This window comes from Macaca thibetana, chromosome 1 (genome assembly GCF_024542745.1).
Source record: "Macaca thibetana thibetana isolate TM-01 chromosome 1, ASM2454274v1, whole genome shotgun sequence".
Taxonomy (NCBI): Eukaryota; Metazoa; Chordata; class Mammalia; order Primates; family Cercopithecidae; genus Macaca; species Macaca thibetana.
The window spans coordinates 124,202,589-124,216,662 of record NC_065578.1 but is presented as its reverse complement, the minus strand read 5'-3'; the positions used below and the strand labels follow the sequence as shown (position 1 = coordinate 124,216,662).

At 45.4% G+C, this 14,074-nt stretch overlaps 2 protein-coding genes across 2 annotated transcripts in view; one reads left to right on the top strand and one right to left on the bottom strand.

Moving 5' to 3' along the window:
- Positions 1-12,067, top strand: part of MRPL9 (mitochondrial ribosomal protein L9) — a 30,135-nt gene extending 18,068 nt beyond the window's left edge. The window contains exons 2-8 of the mRNA XM_050755266.1: positions 8,245-8,420; positions 8,602-8,758; positions 9,245-9,369; positions 9,583-9,633; positions 10,183-10,284; positions 10,818-10,901; positions 11,541-12,067. Coding sequence (XP_050611223.1) covers positions 8,268-8,420; positions 8,602-8,758; positions 9,245-9,369; positions 9,583-9,633; positions 10,183-10,284; positions 10,818-10,901; positions 11,541-11,672 — 804 coding nt within the window. The 5' untranslated portion in view covers positions 8,245-8,267 and the 3' untranslated portion in view covers positions 11,673-12,067. The remainder of the gene's footprint in view (positions 1-8,244; positions 8,421-8,601; positions 8,759-9,244; positions 9,370-9,582; positions 9,634-10,182; positions 10,285-10,817; positions 10,902-11,540) is intronic.
- On the bottom strand, positions 1,819-5,282 carry OAZ3 (ornithine decarboxylase antizyme 3). The gene is given in 6 exon segments (XM_050755442.1): positions 1,819-2,074; positions 2,906-2,991; positions 3,454-3,629; positions 4,368-4,442; positions 4,444-4,504; positions 4,788-5,282. Coding segments are annotated over 6 exon segments (564 nt in total). The 5' UTR covers positions 4,811-5,282; the 3' UTR covers positions 1,819-1,931.
- Positions 12,068-14,074: the final 2,007 nt, after the last annotated feature.

The window sequence follows — 14,074 nt, the reverse complement described above, 5'->3', positions numbered from 1 at the left end:
CGAGATCACGCCACTACACTCTAGCCTATGCGACAGAGCGGGACTCTGTCTCAAAAAAAAAAAAAAATAGAAAAATTAGCTGGGTGTGGTGGCAGGCACCTGTAATCCCAGCTGTTCAGGAGGCTGAGGCACGAGAATCACTTGAACCTGGGAAGCAGAGGTTGCAGTGAACCCAGATCATGCCACCACACCGCCAGCCTGGGCAACAGAGCAAGACCTTGTCTCAAAAAAACAAATTCACTAAGAACCAGAACCAATTTAGGTTTAGGCTATATGAGTAAGACCCCACCTATACTATTCAAAAGAAAAGGCCCAGATTAAGATTCGAGAAACCTGGATTCTAGGAGCAGCTCTGGTAAGTAGCTCATGTAGTCTTGGAGGAATCTTTAAGGAGTAGATCTCCACTGTAAACTTTTTCCAAAATTTTAACGTGTTTCCTTATAGTATCTTTCCATTTCTGACAGTGCTGTGACGCTCCAGTGAGAGCCCTGAAGTACTTGAGGTGCTTGGAAGTAAATATAAATGTATAGTAATGTGGATGGTAGAAAAATGGCAAGTGAAATGAACTTTTTTTAAGGATAAAGCAAGATAAACTAGAAAATTAAAAATTAACACGTAAGGATGCCTCACACAGGTCTTTTAAATTTAGGGATTAGTGAAGTCTACCTATATACTACATGGCAACTATATTTTCTCACAACCACAATTCTCAAAATTTATTTTCTCAGAAAAATCTCAGTATTAGGCACCGGTGGCTCACACCTATAATCCCAAAGCTTTGGGAGGCTGAGGCGGGCAGATTGCTTGAGCTCAGGAGTTCGAGACCAGCCTGGCACCATGCTGAAACCCCATCTCTACCAAAAATACAAAAAAGTAGGCATGGTGGTGTGTGCCTGTGGTCCCAGCTACTTGAGAGGCTGAGGTGGGAGGATCGCTTGAGCCCGGGGGGCAGAGGTTGCAGTGAGTGAGCTAAGATTGCACCACTGCACTCCAGCCTGTGTGACACAGCCAATGCTGTCTCCAAAAAAAAAAAAGAAAAATCTCAGTACCAATTAGCAGAAAGGTTCTGGTGAAGGAACAGCTCTGGGAAGTAGTTCATGTAGTCTTGGAGGAATCTTTAAGGGACTTCCATTTATTTGATGTTTCAGATGTTGGCTGCAATGAACTCGCTGAAGCATGCTCAGCCCTGGAATTGGTGCTACCAGAGTTCCTTAGGGAACCTTTACTCTTAAGATAGAGATCCCTGATATAAATCATAAGACTTCCTACCCTGGAAAATGAGTAATGTCTCATTCTTACCTGCAGTTTGTTACTATGTATAAAAGTCTTTTTCTTTAATATGCCTTTAAGTCTGACCTGTTTACAGCCCATTCTGATGGGTTGTCATTCTGCTAGTATAACCCAGTACTTTTCCTGCTCCCTGGAATGCCCTCTTCTATGTTACCTATTCTGTCTGTTGAGAATCCCCCACTTGGACCAAAGCCAAGAGATCTATGTCTTCTCTGGTTTTCTCCACATCTGTAGCACCTCAACTGAAATATATGGATAAAAACAGCCCAACAAAGCTTAGTCTTTCTGAACTAGGGAGTTCACTGATTAGTGCTCAGTAAATGGTTAGAATAAATGAGGAAATGGTTTGGGGCATGGAGGAAGGCAAAGGGAACCAAAAATCCTTGGGTACTTTCCCTCTGTAGTTCAGGTACCTGTGGTCTTTTTAGTGAATTTAGCTCTGTAAGGTGTATGTCCCACTCCAGCCAACCCTATTACCCACTCCCACCCCCCACCCCCGCCCCCACCCAAGAAACAGTGAACACTTGATGATTGCAACTACCCTTTATTCCTAGGATGGAAGGTGTTCTGAATTACATCTCGGGCCCCTGATTCCCAGGTGTCAAGGCTTCCAGCCCCTCAAAGCGTTGGAATAAGCACGTTCAAGGAGGCTCACTGGGCAGGTGGCCAACATCCCTTTCAAGGGGATACACCATAAAGATGACATTGTCCCAGGGAGGGAGGGCAGGGTGACCTGGTCTGACCACCTCAAAGCCCATGTAGCTGAAGGCCCGCAGCAGGGCACCTGTGAAAGGATAGAACAAATGATTAGAACATGCTTTAAAACTCAATACATGTATGCCCCCAGATTTGATTTCTTCCACTAGGGAGTGGCCCTGGGAAGCAGTGTAGTGCAGGCATATAGGATGTGCTTTAGTCAAACAGACCTAGGCTCTAACCTTGGCTTTAACACTTGTTCTGTGAGTTAGTCCTTCAGAACTTCAGTTTCCCATTTATAAAATTTTCCATTTATAAATCATAGAACCTTCCTCCTCAGAGAATTTAAGATTAAATGAGATGTTCATGAAGTGCTTAACACTAGAGATTGGTGAGGTCTACTTATATACTAATACAATGATGGCATAGTAAGCTCTGAAATAGTAGCTATCACTTATGAATGGTTATTCACCATCCATTGTCTTATATCCAACAGAGTTTGAACTCCGTGAGGCAAGAGGCTGTGGTTTTTGTAACATATGCTCCAGGCATCTGGTTAAATATGTTCCCATTCCCTTGGCCTTATGTCTGACCCTTTCACATTGTACGTGCTCAATATATTTGAGATCCATTTTGTCCTGCTGACCACATCCTTCGAATGGATTCTGTCTAATTTTGCCAGTGCTCCTTCAGTCTGGCCCCTAACACCACCTGCAGGGGCTTCCTCAGAGTCCACTTGTAACTTGATGGAACAGAATGCTAGGCACTTTAACTTCCTTCGCGGTGGGTGGGAAGAAAAGAATCCCTGAAATGCCTGAGGGTGCATTTTTAAAGATGGGGGAAGAGGGTCTCCTATAAAGGAAAAGGAGTTATCCAGCTGCCTCAGCACGAAGAGCAAGGAAGAGCAGCAGATCCCCACCTCTGTCGTTCCGATCATTCTGGAAGTTCACAAACACAGAGTCCACATTTGTCTTCTCTTCCACGTACTCCAGCGTTGCAGTCAAACTAGCAGCCACAGAAAAACAGTTAAAATGTTTGGCCAACTCAGAATCCAGAAAGACACCTACTTGGAGCAGAAAAAATCTTATTGGTTGTTTTCTGCCCTCCACCCACCCAAGCCAGGAAATGGAAGTTGTTAAACTAGTTTTGGTAGATTTTTCTCTGAAGCCAAGAGATTGCACACCACTGGATGTAAGCCACAGAAGGGGCCTGGAGAGAAACGACTACTGAGATGAACAGTTAGAAAGTACTTCCCGTTATTCAACTATTTCTGGATCTGAGTCCAACTTCCCATGGACTCTTATCCCTTGAAACCCATATCCTGGCTTAGCTCACAGGCTTGTCTGCATGCCAGGTGAATGGATTGCTTATATCTAGCTCTAGAATTAGCCCTATGTACTATGACATGATAGAAGGGTGAAATCCCCTACCTGTTCCCTCCCCATTCTCCCTTCCAGGCTCAGTCACCTTTCCCGGTTGCCTTGATCCAAGGCCCGATATGGGATATCCAGGAAGAGTCGACGGTCACAGAGAAGGCCGTGCCAATGGGCGGAGGTTTGGGGGGTGAGGCGGAAGTGAAAGTCTAACTGTACTGGGTCCTGGTGGAGCAGGGGATCAGTAGCTAGCACCGTCAAGTTCCCAGCCTGGAAAAGGAGTAAAAATGCTCCTCTAGCCTTCAAATCAGACCTCAGGCAGATTGGGGTGTGTCCGTTGAAGCAAGGTGGGCGTTGATTGGGGGAGCCTGGGAGAATCGGAGCCAAGATCTTAAAGATGCAATAATATCCTTTAGTCCTAGGAACTAATAGCCTATGCCTATTATGGAGTTCTCCTTTATATCAAACAATCCAGCTGAGGCAGTATTACTGCCTGCTGACTTCAACGCAGGAGTACGATAACCATTTAGGAACTTAGAAATGTTTACATCAGAGAGCTTAGGATTTAAACAAAGCTTTATAATGTGCTTCCTTTCTCACTAATAATTTCCACTTTTTTCATTATATGGGTTTTCTCTAAATTCTTCTATTTAAAATGCCGTGATTACAACCAGGCTTGTTATTGCAATGTGATATGTGGGCAAGTTCTGGATTCCAGATCCTGCGTAGCATCTAAACAGCTTTATGTCCCAGAAGTCCTATAAAGTTCGTTCTACCTTTGTCCCCACTCCCTTTTTTCCCATCCTGATTTTCACTACCATCTGTATGACCTTGATTTTATAGTCTGTGGGCCAGAATCCTTGTCTATATAAAAAGTAGCTTTTACACATGCATTCCAGGATTCCATCTACCTCTATAATTGATCTTCCAACTTGCCAATGTCGCTCCTCTGCAAGGTATGCAAGCAAAGGGCTGCCCTGTCACAGCACCAGCTCACAGTTCACTTACCGAATACAGTTCTTTAAGCTGGTCGTGGTTACCCTGCTCGGTGCTTTTGCCCACCTGGAGGCCTACTAGGGACTCAGGAGCACTGGAGGCAGGAACGGGGCTGGAGTGTCAAGTCCTCCTCTTCCTTATAAGTGATGCTGGTTGGGAAGGAGACCCAAATTAGTTTATCTTGGAATCTGAGATGGGAAGACATAACTTCTAGATACACAGTACCAGGCTCTGGCATGATCTGTATTTTCTGTTGTCCAGCCTGTTTCTATGTTCCTGAGTCAACCAGATGGAAATATTCTAAAGTTCCATGCCAGCTTTCCACCCCCTATTCTGTTGTTATTTCTTGCTATTTGGGAAATTCTTTCAAATTCTTACACTTTTTCCTTACATTTTATATAAACAACTACAAATAGAGATGAAAACAAGTACCTTTTATAACAACGAGGCAGCATCTTCTCCCGGAGGGTGATCCGGTACTTGTAACAGTAAAGGTAATAGGCGTATGGTGACCAGATCGGGTAGAGGTAGTTACGTGTTTTTCCCCTCTTGATATAAGAAAGGGAGTAGACAGAGGGGCGACACCTGTTACAAGGCAGTTTTTCAGTTCAGTGCCTCCCTGTGGCAAAGTGAGGTTCACAGGTGGGTGGCAGAGGTTTAGGCAACCTGGTGTCATTGTGACCCGCTGGGCACTATGACATGGACAAGGGGTCAGCCCTTATGTCACCTCAGGACTCCACTCTGCTGCTCACCTACCGTAATCCCTTATCTAAGGCTCATATTCGACTAGTATGCACGTTATGGCTGTATGAATGATTTAAAAATAGAACTTGAAGACTTCTGTACTGGTTGGCCAAAAGCCCTGCCTGAGCACTTGTGCCCACCCACCCTGCTCCTCTGGGGACACTCCCCTTCCCCTAAAATCCAGCAAATAAAGAGTTGGTATCTGACACTGCAGGAGTCTTCCAAGGCTCTGATCCAGTGGTGACCTGATTAGTTGGTTCCCAGTTCATACCAGTTGAGTGTTTTTATTATCCCTACCCTTAATAACCCAGGGTTGCTACAGATTGTTGAATCCTACCTTGTAGGGTAGGAATTGCAAACTAAATGCCTTCAGGGGCCTATACGGCTTATGGAAATTAGTGGAGTGGCAGGGTAGGGCTGTAGCAAAATAGGAAAGCTCACACCTTATCTAAAGGAAGTCCACACAACTCAGTTCCATCCAGTTCCATGCAGGAATGCAGACTTGATGGTGCTGTATCATATGATTTTTGAACAGAAACTGGAAAGAGTTTTGTAGTAAATTTCTCCAATTTAAAAAAATATCGACTACTAAAAAAAGGTTGATACATTGTAAGCAAAATTTGGTTCTGGGGCTGCCAATTTGAGACCTCTGCATATTTATCCATTCAACAAATATTTATCGAGGGTCTATTATGAGCCAGGCACTATTCTAGGTGCTTGAGATACATCAATGAACAAAACAAATCCCTGCCCTAAGGAGCATATCTTCCAAAAGTGAGAGGACAACCCTAGAAAAATAAACATAGTAAATTATTTAGTATGTTAGAAGGTAACTGCTATGGGGTGGGGGGAATAGAGCAAGATAAAGGAAGATAAGGAACATGAAGGGGATGGGTCAGGGTTACAATAACAAATAGGGTAATCTCTCATTGAAAAAAACTGACATTTAAACACTTGGAGGATGTGAGGTTGTTAACCAAGCCAGCATCTGAGGATAAGAGCATCCAATGCAGAAGTAGCCAGTGCAAAAGCCCTGAGCAGGAAATGTGCCTGCTGTTTTCAAGAAACAAGGAGGCCACTGTGGGTGGAGCAGTGTAAACTACAGAGGAGCTAATGGGGTCAGATTACGTATGGCCTTGTAGACCATTTGATGGCCTTTTTCTTTTACCTTGAGTAAAGGAGGAAGTCATTACAAAGTTTTGGGTGGAAGAATGATATGATCTGACTTATGCTTTAAAAAGATCATTCTGGCTGCTATAAATAAGCTACAGAGAATTATAAACTGTAGAGAATGAAGGGATATCTTTTAGGGGACTATTGCAGTAATCCAGGAGAAAGTCGTGTCTTATTCCAGGGTAGAGCATTGGAGGTGGTGACAAATGGTTGGATTCTGGAAATACAAGTGCTCCTTGACTTACAATAGGGCTATGTCCTGATAAACGCATCATATGTTGAAAGTATCATAAGTTGAAAATGCATATAATACACCTACCAAACACCATAGCTTAGCCTAGCCTACCTTAAACATGCTCAGACAACTTAGCCGACAGTTGGGTAAAATCATCTAACACAAAGCCTATTTTATAATAAAGTGTTGAATATTTCATGTAACTTATTGATGTCCTACTGAGTGCACATCACCTTCACACCATTACAAACTCAAAAATTGTAAATCCAAGTCAGGGACTATCTGTAATTTAAAGGTAGAACCCACAGGATTTCCTGATGGAGTATGAGGGAATAGAGTTAGAATGGAAAGAATGGAGTTTCTGTCAACTGAGAGGAGAAAGGCTGCAAATGGGGCAGTTTTGGGGACGGGGGGGGGCCTTAAATAAATTAGGACAGTTAACTTTGAAGTGTCCTTTAGATACATAAGAGGAAAATGACGAGTAACAGTTGAATATTTGAGACGAGTTTGGGAGATGTCTAGAATGGACTAGAAATTTGGGAGTCACTGGCATATAAATGGTATTGTAAGCCACGAGACCGGATGAGATCAACAGTGACTGTATACTGAGAAGAGTAAAGGTTAAAAAACGGAGTCCCGGGGGCTTTGTTTGTTTTTTTTTGTTTTGTTTTGTTTTGTTTTGTTTTTTTGTTTTTTGAGACGGAGTCTCGCTCTGTCGCCCAGGCTGGAGTGCAGTGGCGCGATCTTGGCTCACTGCAAGCTCCGCCTCCCGGGTTCACGCCATTCTCCTGCCTCAGCCTCCCGAGTAGCTGGGACTACAGGCGCCCGCCACCGAGCCCGGCTAGTTGTTTTTTTTTTTTTTTTTTTTTTGTATTTTTTAGTAGAGACGGGGTTTCACCGTGTTAGCCAGGATAGTCTCGATCTCCTGACCTCGTGATCCGCCCGTCTCAGCCTCCCAAAGTGCTGGGATTACAGGCTTGAGCCACCGCCCCCGGCCGTCCCGGGGGCATTCTAAGAAGCAGGGAGAAAAGGAGAAATCAGCAGAGGAGACTGAAGAAGACCGGTGTCCCGGAGGCCACGTAAAGTGTATTTAGCAGGAAGGAGGACTGGTCAGTATGCTTAAGGGCCAGTCTTTCCATAATCTCTGCCAAACGGACCTTCTTTCATCCAATTTTTATGGTCTTCTGTCCAGTACTGAGACCCTCCCCAGAGGGAACTGTCGGGGCCCTACTATAGTTGCTTTTTTTCTATGGCTTACACAGCTTGTGATTTAGAATTCTCCTTTATTAGCTTAAATACTGCAGTGTAATGATTAAGGGTTAGGCTCTTCCTGGAGCTGGCAGAATTTTCCAAGGGATCCCATCCTTTACTACTTTTAGGTAGATTTGAAGTAAGGAAAAGTGAGAGCATCATTCATTCTCCCGTCAGTATCCAGTCATCACAAAACGTCAGAATTAAAAGTTACCCCAGCAACTAGAGCTAAAGCAAAGCCCACACTTTCCAGAGGAAGAGCGTCTTTTCCGGCGTCAGTCCACCTAACACTCATTCCATTATCAGTCAGTAATTCTGGGCGTCCCTCCCCTCTGCCAAAAAGAAAAAATAGGCAAGCCGCACTGCCATCTGTCCCCCGGCCCAATCCCCATCCACCAGCTCAGCCCAGACCAAAGCCGCCCCGGCGCGCCGCAGGCAGCCCTGGCGGGGGCCTTTCCTGCCGCCCGACGCTGGGGTCCTCCCTTAGGTCTCATTCTGTGCCTGCGAACATGGCGGCGCTCGTGGTCACGGCTCCGGGCAGAGCTCTGCTACGGGCGGGCACTGAGCGGCTGCTGCGGGGAGGTATCCAGGAGCTACTGCGGCCGCGACATGAAGGGAACTCCCCTGGCCTGGCGCGCGACTTCAGCCTCTCTCAAAATCGGGTGAGGGCCGAGTCTGGGGTAGGGGGTAGATAACGCTCGAGTATTGTTCCTGGAGGCTCACTGGGACCTGGAGGGGGCCGATGTGGGGGTGGCGGGCTTTCCTTTAAGGCCTGGCGGCCGTGGTGGAGGGAGACGGTGTTCCTTGTGGAGACTAGCTCACCGTCGCTTTCCTGGCCGCCAGGGCACGGTCATCGTGGAGCGCTGGTGGAAGGTACCGCTGGCCGGGGAGGGCCGGAAGCCGCGCCTGCACCGGCGACATCGCGTCTATAAGCTGGTGGAGGACACGAAGCATCGGCCCAAGGAAAACCTGGAGCTCATCCTCACGCAGTCGGTGGAGAGTAAGGCCCGGGCCGAGGCTCCTCCTCTGAGGCTGGTCCAATTTGGCATCAGCTTTTTCCTGCCTGTCCCCCTCAACTGTTTGCCTTGTTTTTTCTTTGTGGAAATAATCAGCTCTATATGTGAGAAGAGGAAGCCATAAAAACTATTGTGATTGTGACATTGGCCTCCAGCATTGAAAATTAAAACATAAAGACAGCAAGCAACATCGTTAACAGGGTGTGGGGAGAGGAGCCTGACAATTTGTGCCACAACTGACATCCTCTCATGGGACAACTCCTCCCTGTATACAGGGGATATTAAATTTATACATCAAGTCGTAAAGAAACTAATTAGCAGTCTCTTAAATCTTGTTCCTAGTGAGTATGAATTAGCATTTCTTTTAGGAAAAATAAGCACTGTGAGAAAGAGGTGCTTCTCTCTTTGATCATCTTTTCTTTAGGGACTCCTAGATGGTTCTAATCCCCTCTCTCTGTTCTCATTGACAGATATTGGAGTCCGGGGTGACCTGGTGTCAGTGAGGAAATCTTTGGGCCGGAATGGACTCCTTCCTCAGGGACTGGCTGTATATGCATCCCCTGAAAACAAGAAGCTGTTTGAAGAGGAGAAATCGGTGAGCTCAAAGGAAGGACAGAGACTTGGAGAGATAAAACAACTTTTCTCTCGCAGCTTCCTTCCCTTTGATATTTAACTTGAAAATGAAATAGGAACTAGAAGAACAGGAATCCAGAAGCCCAGCCAATGCCCAGCATGGGAATAGTTTGATGCTATTTAACATGGGTTCATTTTTCTCTTACTGCTTTTCATCTTTAACTTTCTTTTCTAGCTGAGACAAGAAGGAAAATTAGAGAAGCTCCAGACCAAGGCAGGTGAAGCGGTGAGTAGAAATGTAAAAAGTATTTATTGATCACTTACAAGACTTAACAACCTTACCCTGAGAGTCTTCCTGATTCCCTTGAGGTCTCCTGATTGCAGGCAGATCCAAGAGTGGGAGAAAGGGGAAGTGTTGTGGCTGCCCCACAAAACCGGTATGGAGACCTCTTGGGAGATCCCTGATGTGTTGGGTGAAGTGCCCTAAAGTACCAAGGGAGGTCCCAATCTGGGAATCAGGGAACCCATGGAATAGTCTGAGATGAGGCCTCCACCTTCAAGGATATTTATGTACAAGTTGGAGAGAACATAGACACATGAGAAGATAATCAGTACAGGCGCCCGCCACTATACCCAGCTAATTTTTGTATTTTTGGTAGAGACGGGGTTTCACCATGTTGGCCACGCTGGTCTCAAACTCCTGGGCTGAAGTGATCCACCCACCTTGGCCTTCCAAAGTGCTGGGATTTCAGGCGTGAGCCATCGTGCTTGGCTTGCATACCTTGTGACCTGACATGTTTCCTCTCCTTTGACTCCAACTCATAATTCCTTTCAGACAGTGAAATTTCTAAAAAGCTGTCGCCTGGAGGTAGGAATGAAGAACAATGTCAAATGGGAGCTGAACCCTGAAATAGTTGCCCGCCACTTCTTCAAGAATGTGAGTGTTCCCAAAAACCACTCTACCCCTGAGGTGGAAGCTGCCTCTGGGAAGGAGGCCTGAGATTGATCCCTTTGTTAGGGAGGGGTGTGATCATCCAGCTGTAGTTAGGGAAAGTATTCTTGGTTGGTTTGCAGGCGTGTGGGAAGGAAATGGCTAAGGACTGAGGATGGTCACATAGAATTTGAAGATTGGTAGGAAAAGGTGATGGTTTCCATTTATTTCCTGTCTACCTAGGGAAATGCTGGGGATTTGTGACTCACTGGAGAATTGTTACTTCTGTAGATGAAGTGGTTTTGGCCTCAAACCCTGTTTCTCTGTGAATCTACCTCCCTTTCTGAGAAATCAGAATTGAATTTCTCTACTACTGTCTATGAAGGTGTATGCCCTTCTCTCCCATGGAATCAGCCAGAGTAGACACCCCAGTTTTATTCATCCCTGTGCAGGAAATCCTGTAACCCTCTTTATGAAGTTACCTAAAGTGGCAGTCACAAAAACAGTTCATTTGAGCTGAGATTTTTTTTTTTTTCCAGCTTGGTGTTGTGGTTGCCCCACATACATTAAAGTTACCAGAAGAGCCTATCACACGGTGGGGCGAGTATTGGTGTGAGGTGACGGTGAGTGTTTTGCATACTTTCTTTTCTTCTTTTCTTTCTCCTTTTTCACCCCCTTTTTCCTTTTTTTCCTTTTTCTTTCCCAAGACAGGGTTTTGTTTCATTGCCCAGGCTGGATTCAAACTCCTGCGTTCAAGTGATCCTCCCACCTCAGCCTCCCAGGTAGCTAGCTAGGACTACAGGCATTAGCCACCACACCTGGCACCTAGCTCTCCCTTTTTTCTTTTTCTCTTTTTTTTTTTTTTTTGAGATGGAGTCTCACTCTGTTGCCCAGGCTAGAGTGCAGTGGCATGATCTCAGCTCGCTGCAACCTCTACCTCCCAGGTTCAAGCGATCCTTCTGCCTCAGCCTGCCTAGTAGCTGGGATTACAGGCATATGCCACCATACCCGGCTAATTTTTGTATTTTAGTAGAGACAGGGTTTCCCCATGTTGGCCAGGCTGGCCTCAAACTCCTGACCTCAGGTGATCCATCCGCCTCAGCCTCCCAAAGTGCTGGGATTACAGGCATGAGCCACTGTGCCCAGCCCTAGCTCTCCTTTTTCTGACTGGGAGAAAAGTCAGGGTGAAAAGCTGGGATTAGGTAGTGTTAATTCTTACCTACCTGACTGATCTCTGAGAATTTCCATTGTTTTGTGTGCAGGTAAATGGGCTTGATACTATAAGAGTGCCTATGTCTGTGGTGAACTTTGAGAAGCCCAAGACCAAAAGGTATAAGTACTGGTTAGCTCAGCAAGCTGCCAAGCGCATGGCCCCCACCAGCCCCCAGATCTAAATCTCTCCCTCCAAGACAGCAAAGCAGAATCAGGAGCAGTGGAGCAGAAATAGGCAAGCACCTTGATCTCACTCCCAGTTCTGACCAAATGCAGAATTTTAGAGAACATCCGAAGACATCAGACTGCACTGCGTATACATGTTGAATTCTTCATTTTCACCATCTTTAACTATCGTCACTGGGGCAGTCTTGTTCCAGAAGTACCAGGCTGTAGATTTGATAAGCCAGATACAATAGACCGAAACTATCCAAAACCTGTTTAGCTTGTTCCTCCATTGGAGTTTATTGGGACAAACAGAAGAACCAGCCATTGTCTCCAGTACTTGCCACATTCTCATCATCCAAACTGAACATTTGTATCCCAAGCAGACATAAAGAGATTATGTTCTTTTTAAGTGTTGTTTATTGGTCTTGAGTAGATGGGACAGGACGTCCAACTGACATACTTCCTTGAGCCACAGAGGTTTGCTGCTACAAAGGAAAGAAGAGAGTATCTTAGACTGCATCCCACAGTTACTGTGGTATGAACAAATTATGCTGAACAAGTTGATGATGTGTTTGGTCTTAACACTTACTCTTCTTAGATATATTGATGTAGTCATCAGTGTGAATAAGCACAATGGATTCTACTTCTCTAAGACCTGAATAAGGCCTAAGGGTAATTGTTGGAAAGCTGGGATGAAAGAAGCTTTAAAAGGGAACCTTGTTCCTTGAACCAGCTCCCGAAATTCTGAAAAAGAAGTTACCTTAATTTCCTTGACCAAGATTAAGATAGGGAGCTAGTCGTGAGGTAACTCTGGAATGGATGAATGGATGTCTTGATGGGAGATAAGGAAAGTAGATAGTTTTCTTTCTTTTTTTTTTTTTCTTTTTTGAGACGGAGTCTCGCTTTGTCGCCCAGCCTGGAGTGCAGTGGCATGATCTCCGCTCACTGCAACCTTCCAGGTTCAAGTGATTCTCCTGCCTCAGCCTCCCAAGTAGCTGGGACTACAGGCATGTGCCGCAGCACCCAGCTAATTTTTTATATTTTTACTAGAGACAGGGTTTCACCATATTGACCAGGCTGGTCTCAAACTCCTGACCTCATGATCCACCCACCTCAGCCTCCCAAAGTGCTGGGATTACAGGCATGAGCCACCACGCCTGGCCTGAAAGTAAATAGTTTTCTATAAGTTCAGAGTTTCATTAGTAGAAAAAAGAACATTCATTTTCAGGTGGATTGTGCCAAGGTCACTCAAATACAGTGTGAGGTCATTCAGTTTAGGGTAGTAGATGGGATCATTGACTCCTTTGCTATCCATACCATACCAGATGTTGGTTTCTTTCCTATTTGAGCTCACCTACCACTCTGAGTCAGTTAAGCACTTCCATTCACTTTCATCCCTTCTCAGCTAATGAGAAAGTCCGTCATCAATAGTTGCACTGATAACTATAGCCAACTTCATACTTGACAGAGCTCTATAACTCAAGTCTGGCGCTGGCACTATCTGAAATTTAGCATTTCTCCCCTCCTCACCTTTTTTTTTTTTAATAGGAAAATAACATATTAGGGAGTAGGCAGGCATCCAGACTCAGAACTGGAATTGCTTCTTGGTGGCACTGGGGACCATGAGCATGTTGAAGTGCACCATCTTGCTCATGCTGGTGCTTACCCAACCATGATGATGTTGCTGATCTGGACATCCCTGATGCAAGGAGATGGGTGCATTAACATGTTCTTGTGCTTCTTGAAGCAACTGTACTTATACATGTAGTGGAAATAATCTTGGTGGATGATGTTGATCTTTTGCATCTTTTATCTTGGTCACCATGCAGACAGGATCCACCCTCAGATGGAGACGTTACCAATGAAGGGGCAATCAGTGTAAATATAGGTGCCCTCGGCCTATACAGGTATATTGACGCCAAAACTGATTTTCTTTTTTTAGAGATGGAGTTTCTCTCTCGTTGCCCAGGCTGGAGTGCAATGGCACAGTCTCAGCTCACTGTAATCTCCACCTCCCGGGTTCAAGTGATTCTCCTGCCTCAGCCTCCCGAATAGCTGGGATTACAGGTGCCTGCCACCACACCCAGCTAATTTTGTATTTTTTTAGTGGAGACAGGGTCTTACCATGTTGGCCAGGCTGGTATTGAACTCCTGACCTGAGGTGATCCACCCACCTCAGCCTTCCAAAGTGCTAGGATTACAGGCATGAGCCACCGCGCCCAGCTGCAGACTGATCTTATGGTCCTATAGGAACTTATCATTGCCAGTATCTCCCAGCAGGACCCTCTTGTTTTGAAAGATGGTTGGCTGCTTTTGGTAGGCACACTCAGTCTTGGATTTAACAGAACTTCCTGAAAGGTTTGAGCCTCCATTAACTTGCAGAGACCCCAGCATTTAGGAAGCGCTAATCTAGATT